This window comes from Erithacus rubecula (assembly GCF_903797595.1).
Source record: "Erithacus rubecula genome assembly, chromosome: 6".
In the NCBI taxonomy this organism is placed as follows: Eukaryota; Metazoa; Chordata; class Aves; order Passeriformes; family Muscicapidae; genus Erithacus; species Erithacus rubecula.
In genome coordinates this window covers 25,705,818-25,720,128 of record NC_136688.1, presented here as the reverse complement: position 1 = coordinate 25,720,128, position 14,311 = coordinate 25,705,818, and the positions used below count along the sequence as shown (strand labels likewise).

The following is a 14,311-nucleotide window of genomic DNA, read 5'->3' as shown; positions in this document are numbered from 1 at the left end:
ACATTAAGTAATTTACCTTTCATAAAGTTGCTGCTTCACTGGAATTGCCCCTGGCTCATCTGCAGCCCCTCTCTGGAGGACCCTCAGCAGGGCGTCTGTTTCCCCGATGCCATAACTGAGCTTTGCCTCGGTCAGTTCCACTGTGAGGGGATGCTGGTGCAGGTCCAGGTGGATGCTGGACATGATCTGGGCACGCTCTCTCTGAAGCCTCTTGATCTCTCTGCTCCTGCTCTCACAGGGCTGGTAATTCCCTTCCATTTCTGTTGATCGTGAGCTTCTAGGCTTCTTTTCTGCCTGACTTCTTAAATCGGTCACACTGCCGCTCAAGCCGAGGAGCAGAGGAGGGGGGCTGCTCCTGAACCCGCACCAGTTGCTGAATTTGTTGTGAATGGGCAAGTCCCGGAGACTGTAGCTGCGAGGCCTGTGTGGCTTTGCAGGAGTCGTGTTCCTGCTGAGAGGAACTTCAGTGTCACATTCGCTGCCAGTGACGGAATCTGTACTGTCCTCTCGGAAGGACGTCTGCGCATCGCTGGCGTCAGACAGTGGGGGAGGGCAGCTGTTCTCATTCTTCCAGAAGAGATCATGAAATTGGAGAGAAGATGCTTCTGCTAGAGGTTCTGAGGACGTGCTAGCATTTGTCTTACTTGAACAAGTGGCATTAATTTTTTGATTAAAAAATAAGTCAGCATTTGGAGAAGGGTAGTTACGAACCAAAGCAGTATCAGAATTCCCAGTGTACTTTTCGTGCCTGGTTCCACCTGAAGAACCTCCTCCACCCCTGGTAACATACATACAATGAAGAGAATGTGCCACTGAGCCCTGGTCTCTGACATCCTCTGTCACAACTGCACTGTGGCCTGACACCTCCAACATGCTGCTGGAGTGATACAGCCGTTCTGCACAGATGGTGGTGTGCGTGTCAACCCTGAGGCTGTGCTGCTGTTCCAAGCCTTTTGAACCACCCTGTCCTAAAAGTTCTTTGGCTGCTTTCTTATCTGAAAAAGTTCCAGGTTTCTTTCTGATGCTCTTGTGTTCTCTAGGGGTGCTTGATTCACTGTCTGTTTCTGTCTGTGAAAAACTGTCCACTTGATGTTGCATGCTGAGCTGTGGACCTGCTCTCAGCTTTCTCTGGGTGTGAAGGGGACTTGAAGCAACACTGGAGTATCCAAGAGGTTCCTTACTAGGGCAGACAGACTTGCTAAAAGCAGTCTGGCTGCTGGGACTAGCACTAAGAGTAAGAATAGGGGAAGAGGCCCTATCGACTAGCAGGGTATTTTTGTACCAAAATTTTCTTTCAGCTGGAGTTTCTGTTTCATTGACACTTCTTTTATCCTGAGTGTAAGACATTGGAGATTGACAGGCGCTATTAGTAGGGCTGCTAACTACAGTGCATGAAGAACCATCTTGCCCTGAACTTTGCAAAGATGATGTGAGAGGTGAAGCTCTGGTACCAGCAAAAGCAACGTTCTGCTGTGCATTTAGGGATGTTTTTTGAGAAAGTAAGGTAGGGTTGGAAGTTTTGAGTAAACAAGGCAGATGCATAAAGGAGTCTTCCAAAATGCTGTCAAGACTGTCATGGAAGTCAGAATTGCCCAGGTTTTTCATCCCTGTTTTTTCTTGTGTTCTTTCTTCAAGAGAGGATGTTTCCTCTTTCCTTTTGGGAATCTCTCCTACTGTATCTGTACCAATTCCTTTCCAATCAGTATTTACTATCTGAGCTGTCCTCAATTCCTTTTCCATTTTTGCTTCCACTTGTTTTTCTTCATGTTTGCTTTGAGGTTTTTCCAAAATCTCAGTCTGAGTGCCTACATCTGCTGTAGTCTGAGTACAGCTATCTGATCTAATAGCCTTAACAGCACCTTCAGTTCCTTTTTGGTTGATTTTGGCATTCTGCTCATTATCTATAATACTCTGTTGGGAAAGGTTTCCCAGCAGCTCAGAAGTGTTCTGAAGAAGCTGTGACAGATGCATGGACAGGTTCTGCATGCTAGTCCAAGAAGAAGGTTGATGAAATAAATCTCTGTTTGTTTCCTCCTTTTTTGCAGAAACATCTGTGTAGCTTCTCTGATGTCTTCTCTGCCTTTTATACCTTCCTGTAGTTGCTGTTTGTGTTCCTTGCTCACATGTAATCCCTGGTATTTTTTTGGAAGGTTTTTCAGACTCTGAAGGATATAATAGTACAATTTCATCGACCTGCATTGAAGAGTTACCAGGTTGTGCAGAAGGATTCTCAAGTTCAGCAGTGTTGTTTTCTGAGTTAGTTTCCAATGTTTCACTGGATATGTTGCTGTACTGCTTGGTACTGTCACTCGAGCATGCTGATTGAAAGTCTTGTCTGACACTGTCCCATTCTTGAAGACCTTCAATGCTGCTCAAAGTGCTTGACAAAACTTTTGCTGTAGCATATGAACTTAGATGAGAACGAAAAGGAGAATTTTGAGAGTTCAATCCATTGTCTACACTGGAACACCTCATAACTTTACGATTTTCCACGTTCAAAGGAATTTGATTGCTAGAGACATCACTTGCACTTCCAAAAACATACTGTTTCCAGCCAATCTTGCAGGCCCCCTCTTGTTGCCATGGGTGAATGTATGGGTTGATATCACTTGATCTAAAATGCATCACACCTTTATTATCTTGCAAAAATAAATCAGATTCTGTCTGGTATCCAGCTTCTTCTCCTTTTCCTTCACTACACTGAGCTAGAGAACTGCTCTTTGAATGGACACTTGCTTCTGCACACATGGAACTGGGAGCTGTGGGCAGTGAGGCTGATTGAGATTGACTAGTACAGTCCTTCAAAGACTGGATACTTTGGCTTCTTGCTGCAAAATTTTGTAAGTTTTTGGGATCACAGCTTGCAAGCTTCTTAGTTTGTGCTATTTTTTGCTGAAATCTGGGTTTAGATTTAACTTGTAGAAAGTTCTTTGATTCCTGCTTTGAAAATCTTTCAATTCCATAAAAATCATCTTCAGTTGGTGATGGAGGCTCTACGCTCATATTCAAATCTTGCAGTGATTTAGATGCAGAATATAACACAGGATCTGCCTTAGATGAAGCTTCCAAAGTATATTCTGTATCAGAGAAAACAGCAATAGCTGGAGCTGATACTCTGTGACTTTGTAAATATGGTCTCGGCTCACTTTGTTTACAGCCCTTTGTACTCTGTATGGTAGAATATGATCTTTTGCTCCTGAATTGCATAAATTTGGATTCTTGAGGAGTTAAATCATGGTTTTCTGGCAAAAACTTTATGGAGGCTGTTTCATTACTTTTTACAGAAAAATTTAGTCCTCCAGATTTCAGTATATTATTCCTCATTATAGTGTCTCCCATTGCTGAGCAAGTGTCTGCCACAGCATCAGCAGCAGGGCTATCAATGCTTGAACATATTTTGTTTTTCTGTTCACTTGCAGTCACATACTGACAATTGTCTTGCAGATCTGCAGGGTTTCTTTCAAAACCCAGGACAGTGTGATAAGGTTGCCTGGGATCAGGGCTTCTGTATGTGGGAAATGTTGAACTAAATGAGTTGCAGGAGTATTCAGGATCCACTTGAACATCTCTTGAATACAGATTTTCCAAAATTGTAACTTCTGAACCTGTTAATTCAGTTGGAGAATTTGAGGATACAATAGCTTCCTTTTGAGCAGGTTCTCTACTTAATGTTTTTCTCTGCTCTGTCTTTACTATAAAATGTTCCTTCTCAATATTTGAATGCATTTCTTCCTTTCTTTCATTAAGTGTATTTCTCATTTGTCCCTCTTTAATAGGAGTTGCCCTTCTAGTATCCCAAAAAGGTAACGATGGTAGAAAAAGAGAATCATTTGGTATTTTCTCCATGTGTTTGTTGCAAGCTTCTTGTGGTGGAACTTTATCCAAATGATGCTGATCAATTTTTGTATCACTGTAACATTCTTTACTATTACTTCCATATGCAGCTCCCTCATCTAAAGCAGAATTTTCATATGAAGTACAATCTATGTCTGACATTGGAAAATGCCTATTTTCTTTTGCAAGAGAAAGTAAAATACTTCCTGAAGCGCATACTGGCTCATCAAATACCACAGCTTTATCAGACTGAGTGTCTTGTATTTGCAAAACAGCAAATGGAGACTGTTTCAATATATTTGAATGTGAAGTATCACATGTGCTAATTTCACCATGGCCTACATCTGCAGTTAAAGGAAATTCTGAAAATGCTGATAAGGCTGGGTAATTGACTCCTGCAAATGATTGGGGAAAATCTCCTCCTTTTATTGAGCACACATCTGCAGAATTGCAGGATGCTTTCTCAGTCAAACAGCTGTCCTGGAGTGAGTCCTCAAGCTGACTAAATACTGGAGATTTTGAGTCCCCAAGTGAAGAAGATGTGTTAAAAGCACCGAAGCTCTTGGAGCTTTGAAATGTTGTCCCAAGTGGAGTGTCTTCTGCAGAGTGTGATGGAAGAGCCTTTGATTCACCCTGACCAGTCTGTCCTTGGCTCTGGAAAGTGAACAGACCCGATTCTGGTACAGTCACACTGTTAGTGTTACTGCAGTGTTCTGAGAACTCATCAATTTTATCTTCTTTTATGTCACCACAATTCTGGAAATAACTTTGAACAATATTCTTCTTTTGCTCTGTTCCTACAACTATTTCAGGGAGTTTATTACTCTGAGCATATGTGGCCTCTGCAACTGCAGAATTATTTTCCTTTCCGTCTCCTTTTTGAGAAACACCAGGAAAAGTTGCAGATACATTTAAATCAGTTGATTCACTTTCAAAGTATTTTGTTTCTTCAGAGAGAATAGTATCATTTTTACCTTTGTCTCCATTGCTGACAATTAAACTACCTGCAGATGATGCTGGACAATTCAGAAGACCAGAAGAACGTTCAGAAGTGCCCAAGTTCCTATTATAATTTAGAATGTCTTTGCTGTAATGTGGATTTTCCTTTGGAGACTTGTTCAAGCCTTCTGAAAGGGCTGAATCTTTATCAGAAAGAGTGTTGCCTGATTGGCCTACATAGCACTCTTCAGAAGCCTCCTGTTCCTGGTTTTCTGTAGGCTCATGCTGATACCCAGCTACACCAGGAAACTCAGGGTTTTCACATTTACTCTTTGCTGTAGGATAGTTTGCACTTAAAACTGTCTTCTCATCATGCAGTGATGAGCCCCCCAAGTGAGGAACTTTCTGAGTTGTATTAATATTCTGAAATAATTTTTGGGTAGAGCTTTCTAGTAAAGAGTGGGTTTTTCCCACCCCTATGTCTTCCATCACTTCTTTCTCTGAGGAAGACAGCAGGTTTAAAGTATCCAACACTAGTGAATCAGGCACAATGGTACCTTTTACCTCTTGGGCTGTGTCTTCTATGGAATTAAGACAGTCTTTTAATAATTTATTAACCATTAAATCCATACTGTGTTCTTCATAAGCATTATTAATATCTTGTATTATATCTTCAGAAGAATCTAATTTTTCCAAGGAAAATGAGCTTCCTTCAGCCCTTTGCTGAAGTACAAGAGCTCCAGACTCAAGACCACCTGCACTGTAGGGAGTGAAAGAGCTGTTCTCATTGTCAGGTTGCACAGATATGGGATAATCAGGTCCATTTTTAAATACAGAGGATTCTTCCTCATGCTTCTGCTGCATGGTCCTGGTTTGCAGAAGAGCTACACTCTTACTTTGTGTTTTACCTGGAAGATGTTCATCTTCTCCTGTTTTGTTGGCAGTAACTGATGTGCCAACACCAATCTCACTCTCCATTAATGTTTTGTAGTAAGGCAGAACAGCTCTAGTTCCAAGACTGCTGTTAGATGGTTTTACACATCCTTTCAGTGCAGTGGGAACATCCTGAACAAGATCGTCACTTCCTCTAGGATATAAAGACTGGCATGGGGAGTCTTGAAGTTCTTGGTTTTTTTCTGTACACTTCTGTGATGTTGGTGGATTTTGTTTCTTGCTAATGTCTTCATTATTTCCAGAAAAGCTGGTAGATACCCATTGACTTTCTCTTAATATTTCATTTAATCTGCTGTCACCATGGGTCATTTGATAGCTGCCTTTGTTTTCAGGGAAGAGTTCATCCAGGTTTTGTAAAAAGATCAGTTCTACCTCCTCCATGTTTTCTACAAATATCTGCTCTTGTTTATCTGCTTTGGCCATTTCTACCAGCTTCATCAATTGCACTTTCTCTTCCTCAGCTCTGGAGCCTACTTGATCCAATTCACAAATATCAGAACTTCTTCTATCTATACTCACATTCAAGTTTCCTGAAGTGCCATGCTCAGGAGATTGCACAGAGCAACTCATATACCTGTGTCTGTTAAGACTTGTAAATTTTTGTTCAGTTCTGTGTTGGTCAATTCCAGCACTATCATCAACTGAATATTCACATGCATCAGCATTTCCTATCTCTGTAGCAGAGTCCACTGAGTCACCATCCTCACTCATTTCAGTGGGGTCATGGCATCTTGAGTCATCTTCTAACAGTGTATTTGGTTCTACTTCAGAAGCCATCAGGTACCTTTCAGGGATCTTAAATTGATCTAAAATTTCTTCTTTGTCCCCTCTGTCACCATACATCTGATGCAGAGCTGGAGACTGTTCATTAAAATAAAGATTTTCCTCTGTGCATGTGTCTTCTTGCCTCATAATAACCAGCTCCTCAGTGTTTGTCATGGTAATTTTTTCTTCACTCCCAGTCACTTCACATTCATTAACCTTGTCTTCCTGGGGCAAACAGTTTGGTACACAATGCTCAATTAAATTGTTAGAATTTATTTGTCCTTCATTTTCAAGTTTTGCTGAGATATTTCCTTGCTTCCTTGGGATTAGTACTGTTTCAGCTACATTCTCTGTTGTTCTGTTCATCTGTGAAAGCCCTTTGCAAGTATCAAGGAATCCCAAAGTATTCTGAATAATATCTGTTGTGTGGGAACTCACAGGTGAAGGGGTGGTTTTGGGAGCAACAGAAAGCTCTGTTGAATAAATACCTGTTTCTATTTTCTCACTTTTTTCTTTTTGGTCAAAGCTGCTTGTTTCAAGTTGGCTGCCAGAATGCACAAGAGCTTTTGACTCCTGAGTATGTTCTGCCCCTGTGCTGGCTTCCTGCAGTTCATCTTTGTCCACCTCTTCATGTGTCAGGCACAGATTTGTATTAAACTCACAGAGAACTTCACAAGCTGCAATATCAGTAGGTTTCTTTGGATTCTGAGTTAGACCAATGTCTTTAAAATCCTTTCCACTTCTGTCTTCACTTACAATTTGGACTTGGGCTGCTGGTCTGTCAGGTAAACTTTCAGTGTGTTTGGATTTAATGCACTTTTCCAATGCACTTTTTTCTAAGTTGCTTAGATTATTGATTGGTTTTATTATTTCTTCATCTCTGGCTGTCTCCGTATTCTGATAAGCAGCCATGGCTTCTTCTGTATCCATTTCTTTGTTTCTGAAAAATTGGGATTCTTTCTTTTTATATGAACTATCCTCTCGAGAAATGGCAGCTGATGCATTTGTGTTGCATTCAAATACCTTTCCCAACTCAGTATTTGCATCATGTTCAACATGAAAGATGTCCTCTGGGCAATCACTTTCAAAAAATGCTTCTTTCTCTTCTCTAGATTCAATTAAAGATTTGTTCTGTGTTTCTGATTCCAAGAGAATAGAAGCATCAAATTCTGCAGAAATATCTGCAGTTGTATTATGTGTAGTGTTTTTCTGCCCTGTTGAATTTGAAGAGCATGTTGGGCAAAGGCAGCCAGAATGTGCATCAGAACAACTTTCTGTGACACTGACTTCCACAGTAAGATTAGATGTAGCATCACAATCTTCTTTCACTATTGTGACATGCTCCAATAGTTTATCACAATTTTCAGTCTCAGATGCACTTTGAAAAAGATTAGTTTTTGTTGAAACTTTGTAAAAAAGGCTTGAATTAGATTCTGGGATAAAATCATTTGTATTCTCACAAATAGCAGCAGGAAAGGACTCGGTGTTTTTCTCACTTACATTCAATAGGAAATAACTTACTTCATTTACCACTGGGGTTTTGTATTTGGATGAAAATTCTTTCTGAACTGCAGCCTGAGAATTGAATACATTGTGTTCTTTGCTTTTGCTGCTTACTTCTCTTATGTTATCAGTGCATAATGTATAATTTTCTGAAATGTGCTGGGATAAGCAACTTGTCTGATTGTCTGCTAGAGCACAGTCAGGGGAATAATCCTTTGAATCAGATTTGCATTTGAATTCATAATGATTTAGTGAAGACAAGCCTTCATCCTTTGAAACGTATTCCTCATGATCACTGAACGAAGGCACCTCTGGCACAATGTCTGCCAAGCTATCTGTGCTTATTTCCATACTGGTTCTCTCTTTTTGAGGCATTTCTATTGGTGTTGCAGACTGGTCAAAGCTTGCACTGACAGCAACAACTAAAGGGTGACATTGATATGTTGTTTTCTGTGAGGAAAAGTCTGTCTCTGCTGTTACTTCTGCAGGTGTTTGCTCACGATCTGTTTCTTGCATTGTTTCCAGATTACTCTCCCCAGACCTGGGGGGTTCTTCTGCAATAGCTGATTCTGTTCCTTGTCCAGCCAGAGTCTGAAGCTTGTAACTGCTCACTAGAGAGCAGCTCTTGTTTAAGTCACTAAGAAAGAAACCTTCATCACAACATGTTGGTATTTTTTGTACTGGAAAAAGCTGCCCACAGTTTCCAAATTGGATGTGTTTTACTGCAGATGTCTGTGTTGAGGCCATATTATGAGCAAGTCCCATGGAACACTCAGCAGCAGGTGCACTGACAGATGCACTTTCACTGCCTGAATCTGTCACACTTGCTTTTGTCATCAAGTTATTGTAGTCATTATCAAGCTCATCTTTTGAAAAACTTCTGACTAAATCATCTTCTAAATCAGCATCTACACAGCCATTCCCCTGCTCCACAATTTGCACAGGCAACACAGAGATAAAAGATGTTTTTTTTCAGAGTGTGATCTTTTGGCAACTCTGGATGAGTTGTGGGGAGAGAGCTCTCCTCTTTCTTAGGTACCAGTGACAGGCAGTCTGCAGTGGAGGTGATTTCCAAACAGCTGAATGTTCCTGCACATTCAGTAGCAGACCTGTAAGTAGACAATTCACCCAGCTGTTCTTGTTCAGGATGCTGTGACCTTGAGTGTTCATAATAATCATGGTCTGCTGAAGTAGGAACAAAAGAAGAACTTGGTCCTACTGAGCTAACAAATGAGGACATTATGTTTTGAGATTCCAAGGAAGAATTTTCATTAGAGTTTGTCCATCCCTTCAAAATCTTATTTAATGATCCACTCTCAGAAGTCCCACTTGCAGTTGTTGTTTCAGGTAAAGGTACTTCCAATGTGTCAGAGGAGAAAACTGAGTTTATTTGGTTTACAATATGAGGACTGTGAGTAATGCTGTGAATCTGCTTAGAGCCAGAAACAAAAGAAACCTCAGCAGCTGACTGCTTTAGATCATCTTTCTTTAGCCAAAGTTCTGGTTTGCTCAAAGAGCACAGATGAGCGTCTTGAAATTCTAAGTTTTCATGGGAAGAAGATGCTGTTATTCTGGGGTTGCTGGTGTCAACCTTTGAGTCACAGGAAGACCAGGCATCATTAGTAAGCAAACGATTTCCACTTGTATAATAGAGTCTTCTGGCAAGAGATCTTTCTTGTTCTACAAAGGAGACTTTTGCCCCTTTCAGCAACTGCTTGCAAGCATTACTGGAAGCAGTCTGTGGCTTGGTGTTCAAATAAAAGGAACTGCTCAGCTTCGCATCACAATTGGTCCCTTCTGTATCTCTGTCGCAGGTCTTGGATTCATGGTCTTCCTCAATCTGTGTAGTTGGTAATTTAGGAGTTTGTAACTTCCAGAAAATCTCTGCTGGTACTTCATCAGATGAGTCAGATTTGGATTCTTCTACCAGATCTTCTGCTGGCATCTCTTCTCCATCAGCTAAGCTGTCCAGAGAAAAGCTTCTTTCAGCCTTTCCCAGTCTCCTGTGGGATGCATATGATGTCACCAAAGATGAAATATGGTTCTCAGTTCTGCTTCTGAAAAGCTTAGCTGGCTCATGATGGGCCTTTAACTTGTACAATTGGCTTGTATTTTGCTTTTTGGCTTTATTTTCCTTTTCTATCAGAGAGTCTTGAGACATTTGACTGTCATCACTCTCAGAATCTTCTGGGTTGGCAAGACATTTATTTCTGTCAAAATCTTCCAGTTTCAGCTTATCTGGTAAAGCTTTTGCATAAGCACAAGAAAGTGAATCTACAGAATAGGAACTGTCAGTATCAGAAATCTCATTTTCATCATCCTCTTGCCAGTTTCCCAGCACATCTGTGGCTGTCTTAGACATTCCAGCACTTAGTATCTCAGCACTGTGCCACTTTTTTTCAACATAAGAGAGTGGTGTCTGTGAGTTCATCTTAGTGAGGTTTCCTACTGATGCTGCTGCCATCAGAGATTCTTTCTGTTCCACTGATGATTTCTCGTGACTTGGCAAGACTGAGTTTTCCTCTCTCTTCCAGTTCTTGACTGTTTGGTTTAGATGCAGTGATGGTGGGTTTCCATACACTGTTTTCTTCATTTGCTTAGGACAGTTTTCTGGAGAAGACCTGTGGCCTTTTCCATTGATATCCATTCTAATTTTTTTATTGGATACCTGAGCTCTATTTTGTGCTACATTGCTACTGGCAGGCTGACTTAAATCTCCTAGCACCTTTGATTTTGTCATTCTTCTCCCTGTAATAAAGGTTTTAGGCTCATCTTTCTCCTTAAAAAGATTAGGAGAAGAACCTTTAGAGGTCTGGTTTTGAGATCCAGCATGCCCTGGGCTGTCATCCAACTTTTCAATTTTTTTATAATTTTTATTGATATAAGCCATGATAGCTGAATCATTAGAGTCTTTCTCTGCTCCTTTTTTATTTTCAATTGAAGATGTTTTTTGTTTTTCAGTTAGCTGCCTCTGGATTGAAAAAGACATCCACTTTTCATCATTAAGGTCATCACTCCCAGAAATGTCTTTACCACTTCTGTAAAGGTATTCTACAGGTGACAACCTCCCTGTTGTACCACCTTTATAGTGTTGGTCAGTATTTGGTGAGGTAGATAACTTCGAGACAGACTCCCTCTTCGAAAAACAGCTGTGGAAATAAAGAAGAAAGAAAGTCCAATCCTTGCTTGAATAACGTAGTTGACATTTCCACCACAGTAATATCTTGCAAATAACAATAGCAATTCATGAAGCAACATTCCCAAAATCCAATTCTAGCAGGGAATAAAAAAATAAATTCTGTGACTAATTATAAAATCCCCTTGCTATCTGGGAAGATGCTCTACACACAAAGGAATAGCTCAATGATATGATGTGCAGCTTCATATTGAATCTCTGTAGGCTCAAGTAGCTGTAAATGTTAATTAAAAATAATAAAAGATAGTTCTAAGTCACAGAAATTCACTTATCAGAGTTTAGCTATTTTCTGCTGTAGAAATAGCTAAGAACCATGCTGTCATAGACACTGTAACACCCCAATATTTTCGCCTTGCATAGAGATATTTATTTAACTTGAGAAAGGCTGACCAGTATAAAAATCCTATCCATAATCACCCCAAAGATACCTGTATTCTGAAGAGTTTGATGGTAATCAAGATAAAATTTTTCAGAAATTAGTATTTACCAACACTCTGAAGGAAAAGGACAGATAAGTCCAGCTTGATGTACAATATAGTAGATTCACTGGTATTGCAGATTTGGGGATTTTTTTCCAATACATTGAAAGGCATTCAGGATTATAGGTGACCACTGAAAACACCTTGAATTCACATTACTTTTGAAAGTGCAGAGGATGTGGCAGATATTAACTTACCTGAGTACCTGGGGCAGGTATGAGTCACAGAAGAAATGCCTGTGCTGCGAGGAGCTCGAACCCAACGATTTCTGTCTCTTCTGCCAGTGGTGATCCAAAGAGGACCATACAGCAATATTGTCACTTAGAGCTTGGGGTTGTTCCACACACTCCTCACTGAGCCAGCAGCTGGCTTCCAGCTGCTCTAGGTTCTGCTTGGCTTCCAACAGCTTCTGCTTCTTGACTATCCTCTCCAGCCGGAACTTGACCTTTTTCCTTCTTATGCTTCTTTCAGCCTTTTTCAAGGAGTACCTCTGCAAGAGCTCCAGCTGCACCAGTCTCTTCTTGTTCTGCTGTAGCAGGGAAAGGCAGGTTTCCAGCCCAGGGATGCTCTGCACCTCAGCCTCTGCACACAGGGTAGATTCTGTTTGCACTGCAAACTCCCTCTGCTGCTGCTGAAGAGCAGCCAGACGTTTGTTCTCATTTATAAGCCACTGCTGGTCTGTAAACAAAACAATGGTTAAAAGAAAGGAAAAAGCATAGGAAAAATATTATATGTTACTATCTTGTTTCTTAATTTAATCAGCCTTTAGAGGTCATTTGAGAACAGAATCTCCATACATGCAGAGACTCAACAAACTATTTAAAGAAAAATCTACTGTTGCTCTACTTCATTGATAAAAGCCTCTTCATTGGGTTAAGGACTGAGGTAGCAGCTGCAGAATATAAGCAGGGGCTTGGCCAATACAGCTGAAGAGACTGGTGGTTAAAACCTTTTCTGTAAGAAAAATGTGGAACAAATGTCAATTTCTCAAAGCTGACTCTCTAATATCACCTCAATTTTGTTAAAATACAGTGGAAGCATGAAAAGGTTTGAGTTTAACTCTGTACACTTTTCAGACACAGGGTATATATTCACAGTAGAGAAGTATGACTTCATTAGCTTTTTTTTTCTACTTCTGCTTTAATTGTTCTGAAGTCACATGTCAAACTTTGTATGGGAAAGAATGTGTGTGCACTGGAAGCAGTGTTAACAAGGGAACTAGAGGATGAAGTTGCACAAATATTTGTAAACCAACATTTCTTTGTGCTTTTGCTCCCATCCTTTCCTCTTGAACTTAGCTAAGTGAAAACAAACCCATCTATATTTTTTCTCACTCACCTCAGCATGCTGGAAATGGCAAAGGAGGGAGCCCAGAGCTACACTAATGGACTTTGTTTAGCACAGGAAATGGCAATTTTTGTGCTCACTGTTGGTGGCAAGTTCAGGAGGCTGGACCTCCCTCTGCCCCACTGTGGCTGGGCCTCATTTGCAGGGCAGCTGACAGGCACAGTCCTGTGGATGGGAATGCAGCCTTCCAAGTGAGCTACAGACCAGGCCACAAGGATGTCATCATATGGGTACCTGCTAGAGAGCTATGGCAGCCTTTCTAAATGCATCAGATGAAGACTTTCCAAGCAAAACAATCCCTGTGTGGCACCTGGCTGTGGTAGAGCAACTACCAGAAATTTGCTGTCTCTGGCAACTGTGGCTGCCCCAATGAGCCCTTGCCAAAACAGCCTCATGGAAATCCACTATCTCAGCATGTAATCATAAAATTACTGAATCTCTAAATGGCTTGGGTTGGAAGGGACCTTAAAGATAACTAGTTACATGTGCATGAAATAGAATAAATACTGTCATGGCAAACATGCAGTGAAGCCAACACAACCCTTAGCTATTGTGACAAACAATTCAAAAAACACAAGTTCACACCACCAGTCAATGTTTCTTTTTCACAGAATTACCACTCTACTCCACAAAAAGAATTAGATTCTCTTCTGTTAATGACCCCTACACTTCATAAATGTAAAATATGTTCATATACCAAGTGATTAACCTAATTTGATAACAAAATATGCTACCTCTGCTTACACACTTAGTCGTCTCTAAATATTCAGAACCTGAACTTTGCAGCCAGTGAGGATGCAGTATAGAACAGAACCATACAGATTTGTTTCAAACCCTGGGTGCAATGACTGCTTTTATTCCATGCAAGGAATGGATATGCTTAGAGGTTTTTCAGAGCACACCAGCTTCAATCTGAGCTATGATGAACTGTAACAAAAGAAGGGATTATTGAGATCACCATGACCAGGTTGTATCTGATGGCCTGAACATGTTCTCTTAATGAAGCAGATTTTTATGCTGCTATAAAAATATACATATTCAGCTCTCTAAGCAAACAAAAAGCCCCCATCAATTGCTGAACAAACAATGTAAAAATCTCAGGCCAGTTCCTTTGCAAGTAGAGCATTTCTCAAAGAACCAGTTTCCCAAAGCACTGCTGTCTCACTAGCAGCATTTTTTTTTTTTTTTTGGCTGAGCTTACTTTCAATGTGCAGTCCTTTACTAAATAAGCAATGTTTCATTGCTTATTCAGGGATACAATAATTAATTCAGAAAATAAGAGGTATTTAAATTT

General features: G+C 40.5%; 1 protein-coding gene across 1 annotated transcript in view; it reads right to left on the bottom strand.

The window, feature by feature from the left end:
• STARD9 (StAR related lipid transfer domain containing 9) overlaps positions 1-14,311 on the bottom strand; it is an 89,281-nt gene that overhangs the window by 7,058 nt on the left and 67,912 nt on the right. The window contains 3 exon segments of the mRNA XM_079308002.1: positions 17-8,967; positions 8,969-11,144; positions 11,868-12,348. Of these exon segments, the coding sequence (XP_079164128.1) occupies positions 17-8,967; positions 8,969-11,144; positions 11,868-12,348 (11,608 nt within the window).